Source organism: Palaemon carinicauda, chromosome 27 (genome assembly GCF_036898095.1).
Source record: "Palaemon carinicauda isolate YSFRI2023 chromosome 27, ASM3689809v2, whole genome shotgun sequence".
NCBI classification, from domain to species: domain Eukaryota; kingdom Metazoa; phylum Arthropoda; class Malacostraca; order Decapoda; family Palaemonidae; genus Palaemon; species Palaemon carinicauda.
This window is the reverse complement of record NC_090751.1, coordinates 35606374-35613561: the sequence shown is the minus strand read 5'-3', so window position 1 is coordinate 35613561 and position 7188 is coordinate 35606374. Positions and strand designations below refer to the sequence as shown.

The 7188-nt window shown below is 36.7% G+C and overlaps 1 protein-coding gene across 1 annotated transcript in view; it reads left to right on the top strand.

The window, feature by feature from the left end:
* Nucleotides 1–3480: 3480 nt before the first annotated feature.
* The window catches only part of Vha13 (V-type proton ATPase subunit Vha13), a 48063-nt gene continuing 44355 nt past the window's right edge, over nt 3481–7188 (top strand). Inside the window, exon 1 of the mRNA XM_068351031.1 lies at nt 3481–3634. Within this exon, the coding sequence (XP_068207132.1) occupies nt 3553–3634 (82 nt within the window). The 5' untranslated portion in view covers nt 3481–3552. The remainder of the gene's footprint in view (nt 3635–7188) is intronic.

The following is a 7188-nucleotide window of genomic DNA, read 5'->3' as shown; positions in this document are numbered from 1 at the left end:
CTTTGCCATTTTGTTACCATGAAATGCTTTACGGTGGTTACGAAATCATTGGAGGGGATTTTAATGTCATGCTGTGGTAAATATATTTCTAATCTTGCAGTGGCATCAACTAATCTATAACCAACAACTCGAATATGGCCAGGAACCTAGCATTAATTTGTGAGTTATTCCCATTATATTTCACTTTCCTTTTTTTTAAATTAACTTTTTGCTTACGAGCTATAATTTTCCATCCTTTAGATTTGAATATAATTTTAATATAACTTCACAAAAATCGTGTACTTTCTGCGAATGAATACATAGGATTTATTAAAGTGCTCATCGTCTGTAATTAAATCCCTGTTTTTATTTTATCTTTTTTGGAATATGGTATGAAGCATCCAAACTGAATTACCAGATAAACCTCTAATGTTAATTGTATGGACTCATTTGGATTCCTTTCTTAGAGGAAATTAAAACCCCGTAGAAGTGGGAAAAGATGTAGACAAAGGAGAAGAAGAAGACATTGTGTCAAACTATTTTGTCCAGAAGTTGAAGAGACTCGAGTTCCGAATGGTTGTTTGTATCATACGATGATAAGTGACAATTCCAATTTTTATTTTCTGTACAGCTGAAGTGAACCTTTCTAAGATGGGACCCCCAGGCTAACTTTAGAATATCCTAACCCGTATAAACTACTGCTTCGTATCACGCTTTTGCTGTTCAGCACTCAGTTTGGGGTTAACTATACCGTACTAATTACAGAGGAAGAAGAAAGGATGATGCATTTAAGAGCGATATGGAAAGAAGGAATAATGCCTGAAGACTGGGAGGAGAATCTAAAACTATCTATAAGCAAAAAGGTGGTGAGGAATGTGATAACTACAGGGGAATTAAACTGACAGGACGTTTTTTGAAACGTTTTTGAGAGGGTACTAAATGAGAGATTGAGAGTGATTATAAGGATTGGGAAACAGTAGTATGGAATCATGTGTCAAAGAGGGGCTCAAATACTACAAACTAAACTCATAGCAGTACACTCAACTAGACAAAGTGATGTAAGAGTGCCATTCTCGAGTTAGATGCGGTTCTTTAACTCTTATCATAACATGAAAAAAAAAGACGAATATATTTCTACAAAATACGAAAACATGCTAATTTCGGTCTCGTGAATAAAAACAACTGCAATAACATAATTCCGTTTGTTAATTACCTGACAAACGACAATTCCCAATAATAGGCAATCAATAATATTTATGAAACATGCAATACTAACAATCTTACGGGAGAAGGTAGATTATGGTTATACAGATGAATACACAAAAACGTTCTGCTAAATTGTTGTGAGAAGAATTTCTCATAAATTTAGATATTTAGGATCTACTGGCAGGATGGAGATGTGAGGCTGAAGTTGAGAATAGGAAAAGGTAGCCTGTGGGAAGTGGAGGGAATAGCGGGAGTGGTATGTGATAAGGAAATGCCAATCAAGCTGAAAGTCAAGATCTATAGCACAGTAATAAGACCAATATCAATGTATGAATCTGAAACGTGGGCTCTTAAGATGAAAATGGGTAAGAAAAGTTTGAGAGAACAAAAATAAGAATGCTGAGGTGGATTATTGGCATATCACATCTTGAAAGATTAGGAAATGAGGAAATAAGAAGAATGGCAGGCGTAGTAAATATTACAGAGGTGATAAGAGTGTCCCGACGGAGATCGTATGGCGTGAGCACGAGTTGAAGATGGATGTTGTGGAAGACTGGAAGGATATAGAATGGCTTTGGAGGAACGTGTTAGAAGGTAGTAAGACCAAGAGGGAGGTAGAGAATTAGATGGTGAGATAAGGTGAAGGATGATATGGAGAGAAGAGGTTAAGTGGCAGAGAGTGCTTGGTAGAAGACATTGAAGCAGGCAACCAACTCATTAATATAGGGAGAATAACGGGGTGGGATAAAGACCATGCCGTGCTAGGTGTAGCGTCTGAAGACCGGGATGGTATTGATACAAACAAATCCAGTATAAAGTTACACTGACCTGTGTGCATAGAATCATGTGATGGTTGACCAACCATAACATTTTAGGTTTCTGGCATGTTGGCGCTCCAATCCCCCAGATTTGGATCTAGATATTTGTTGCAGGGAGGTCTTCCCGGAAGTCATTTTCCACACTTGATAAATTCTTATCTCAGGGTTATAGCTTGACTAACAATAACAATGATGAGAACATGTATCTTTAAAATATCAAGATGTAAAGATTTCCATATGGTAGCTACATTTGTTTATCTCGTGTTAAATTAAGGTTATTTTTTCCTTGTTTATAATGAAACATTCAAATGAAAAACGAAGCTTTTAATTTACTAAAATCTGAATTTTCTCATCTTATTTTCTGGTTGGTCCCTTCATCTCCTGTATGTTATTATTTGATGCTAAAGCCATTGGGTCTTTATTTCGCTTTATTATTTTTCTCTTTCACAGTATCTGGACATTATTTGGCATATTTTCAGTGAGATACTGCAAAAGAATCATTCATACAGTCCACTCATATGGGTTGATCTTCAAAATTCACACCATTTTGCTATTGTATAAACCATGACTAAGTCCAATATAAGATTCAATTTTGAAGTTGATTAAATTTTTGAACGTTATCATGCTTTTGTAATCTTAAGAAGTAGAAACGGTTTACATATTATTGCATTTTCATAAGTTGTGACACGTAGGCCTAGCCTTGTTCAACAGAAAAATGCATGCATCTGATCTATGATTTGTTCTTATAATTTATATAGATTAATCGTCAAATAAGGCATTAAATGCTGTAAAATGTATTTTCATACACCAAATTAGCATTTTTAACATGAGATTTTAGAAGTAAGGGGCATTTGTGTAGGTAACACTGTGTTTCTTAAATTTAAAAGTTCGCCTATTAGATGTGATGGTAGAGTGACGTCATGAGCGACATTTCTGTTCGCAAAGTATCTATTATTTTTTGTTATATATAATATATACAGCACATTTATTAAAATTTACGAATAAGTATGTACAAAAGATATGTTTATTGAATAATATACATTTAAAACAGCATTTGGGTATTATGTAAAGAACTAAGAATAACGTCTTCGCTTCATTTTCCTAGTCACATCTGATCATATGATTGTCAAACCCGGGAAGAGGATGCTAACTACGTTTTTCATAACTTATTATTATGAAATAGAATTCAACATTTCACCAAATTATTCCCTTACTATAGTGAAAATTTTATCTAAGAGTAGAATTTTGATAAATAATTGCCCAAAATATATCCAATTTTGGTCTTCTTAAGACTATTTTTATAAAATCAAATTTATGGAAACAGGTAAAAACAATTGTATTTTTACATTCCAATGAAACAATTAAACTATTAATGTAAATATTTATGTAAATATGATCATTATTAAGCTTTGTAAAAATTTATAACTACAAAAATAACCTTAATAATTTTCATCAATATTTCCTGAAAAATATGTAGGTCATGAGGTTGGTACCAGAGCCAAAGCAGTCGACGCTCGGACACAGTTAGAGATCCAAACATCAACGAATCATGGCAAGTCAGAGTCAAGGAGTTCAGCAATTGTTGGCTGCTGAGAAAAAGGCAGCTGAAAGAGTAGCCGAAGCAAGAAAACGTAAGTAGTTTTACTATTGGTATGTGAAGTTGTTAAATCACTAAGCAATGATGCATTTATTTAAAAAGATTGTTTGCTTTTTAAGTAGGCTGAGCTTGTATGTTTGTTGGCTCAAATACTATGCTGGCTTTAAACGACTTCTTTATAATTAGTTTGGTTTTTATTTATCAAGGAATGTAATGTTGAAACCTGATTGGGGAATATTTGTAGGTTACAACTCTGCTTTGTTGCAGTCAGTAGGGTAATCTTGGTCATTGTCTTGGATGGCCCTTTAATCTGGCTGTACTAAAGTACTGAAATAGTCTCGGTAACTGAAGTATATAAATACTAATATCACCACCTGACATTTAGAACAATACAGGTATTTAAATTTACACAATTATTTTTTTTAAAAGTAACGGAGCCTTTGTAGGGTGACGGCCAGATCCGTTTTCATTCATAGAAAATGGGAATATTATAAAGTGGTGTGGATTGTGCCCGTCGTTCTAAAACCGAGTTCGTAGAAAACTGGAATATTCTGAACTGGCCGTCGTTCTAAAAACTATTTTGGCGGGAGAAGCTAACTTAAAAAACCCACCTAACCTATGCTAAAAGCCGTATCCTTACCCAAGGGGGCTTCGCTCTCCCTGGACCCTCCCCTTACCTACTACGGGAGCGAGAAGATTCGTGGCCTGCGTAAGAACTCGAGCCACAAATTTTCAAGTAAATTAGGGTTTTCGGCAAAAAACAAAAGTGTGCGTTTAAGCACATATTTAAGATCCGTAGACCATTTCCAAACGTTTTTATTCCATACAAGATAACAGTCGGAGCGATAATAAGCAAATTAGGACGCTTGGCTGTAGCGCTACAAACTACTCAAAGTAACTTAATGGTAGACGTTCTGTTGTCATGTTAAGAAATAATTTACTTAATCTATGATTAGTAATCCACTTTTGTACTAACCCAAGGTATCCTCACCTAACCTGACCTAAAGGTTTGGGAAAATTTATGCGTTGGTACCATAACCATATCATAGAAAACAATTATGTACTGTATTCCTGTTTTATGTATGGGCAATTAGAACAATTCTGAAGACTTGACACTTATTCATATTTTTCAAATTGGAAAGACTGTGTTTTATTAGGGGTGATTGTAGTTCGTAGGGACAGAGCGATATCTTTCTTATTACTAGCCAAATCGTTTTTCCTTACGGGGAAAAAGGTCTTTATTACGATCCGATATACCATAATATGAAGTTATTTTACCAATTTAAATATATTTTACCTTTACCACGGCAATATTTTTTAAGTTCAGCCTGGTCCGAACGCAAGTCACAGGCAGCTCCTGCTTAGTTTCCAAACTTTCCAAATAGATAGAGCCCGTGTCGTCACAGGATAAGAATCTTTTGTTTTTACAATTTAATGCTGTCCCATCAATTTACATTCTTATCCCTCGGTTAAGTTTGTAGTTAGTTGGGACACGTCCTTTATAGAGGCATTTGATACTGCTATGATAATTATCATGAATTGTTAGGTAGGAGAAAGGTGGTTATCATGCGCCGTTCGCTGAAGCTACGGCCAAGTTACTCAATTGTTAAATTTCCCCCAAGCATTGTTTCCTGTCTGACTATAATAACACCCGTTTGGCAGCGCTCTGTTCGCCTCTCAGCTGGTGGCGCAAGTTTGGAAATATATTGGTGTTCGGACTTATGTTTTCCCTAATCGCAACAATCTACATTCTTAACCCCTTGTTGAGATTGTAGTTCGTTGGGACATGGCCTGAAATTATGCCAAATACAACCAAAGGTAAGGTTAGCCAACATCTAATTAAGATGTTTCGGTAGATAAAGCCAGTGTCAAATAATCCACCTAAACTAACCCTTCGTTTCCATGCGCTTGTAGGCCTACTTTTGTTGGCCGTGTGATTTAAAAAAAATTTAACCCCCCCCCCGACCTGAGATTGACCTGCACGAGGTCGAGCCTTTCCAATGCTAAACGGTGTAATGGACAGACGTGTTCTGTATAGTTCCTCTTTGAGCGATGGTGTTGAGTTTATTACTCGTATAGATCAGCTTGATGCTTTGAAGACAATAAGGTTTTTAGACCTAGGGGACCTTACTCGAGTTACCCTGTAATTTTTTCATCTCTTATTTCGAGAAGGGCTCTTAGGTGATTTTAGGGGTCCCTGTGAAGGCTAAAGAACCCGAGGGTTTAGACTTCAACAACGACGAATATTGAGGTAATCCTGAGTAACTTTTTTATTATATACAATGTTTTTAAGATATAATTTAGAGTGCTGCCCATGGATTTTTTTTTTTTTTTTTGTGTAGGAGAGAGATTTACGAAGGGGCCCCGGTTATGGGTTGTGACCTGGGAACTACTAGGTTCGGTTAGGTTGAGTTTGTGGGGTTTGTATGGTAGCGACAGTGTTGGGGGGTCACAGGGGGGCATTAGCCCCCGTTAGGTCATTAGGAAGGTAAGGACACAGCTCTTAGGTCAGGTGGGGGTGGGGGGGGGGAGTTTGGGTTAGTTGTCCATTTTTCTTGCACGTTTCAGACATTCGTGCGCCGAGTGGTCCTTATATGTAGATTGTTGAGACAAGCATTTACAAATTTAGTTAATTCATTATTTCATTCTGGTAAACTTCCTTTAAAAAACTCGATAGGTGTTTACAAAACTAGTGAATTTAATATTATTTCATTTGGTAATCATTCCCTTGAAAAAGAGCCGATTTTGGACATTTTTTACTCAATTTTCGGGTGGTCCAAGGCCTGTCCCCACAAACTACAAAGGCTCCGAGACGCTTTGGTGTGCAGTTCAGAAAAAAAGTAGGGGGTGTGTATGATAGCAGCCACTTTTATGTATTATTATGGCTAACTTAGAATACGGTAGAGTAAGGGGGGGACTCAGGGTGCCGTTAGCGCCCCCGTTAGGTAAGTAGGTAAGGACACAGCTTGTAGGCTTGGTTAGAGGGGAAAGTTCAGGTTAGCTAATGTCCATTTTTAATCCACACTGGAGGAACTGGCCGCTGATATACAAAGGCTCCATAAAGTAGTTTATCTTTAGACCACCCACCTTCTGCATTCTAATTTAGGTAAAATCATAATTCCGGTCTGGACAACACTTTCTATACAGTAATATCTCAGGATACAAAATTATTTTGTTCCAGAGTGGCTTTCGTATCACGATTGTTTCGTATAATGAGTTGCGTGTTGCATGTGAATCGCCTAATTATTTCCAAGATTATGGAAACACCACATTAAATTTTAGGGATGTACGTATGATAGCGGCCATCTGCATGTATGATGACTGCTACCTTATTTTCAACTTTATCGGAAACTTATATAGAATAAACACTGTTCAGAATGTTAGAAATACCCCAGGTAAGTACTAACTAGATCGTTGTGCAATTATTTTGAAAACCATCTAATTTGTCGTGAAATTTATAAGTCGAACGAGCTCTATACCCTGCCACGCAGTTTCTCGCTTTCATAGTTTCTAGAATTCCCTTTAGATGATGTTTTGGTCGATTCAACAGCGCCTTAGAGGCGGAATACTAAACTAATTGGCGGTTGC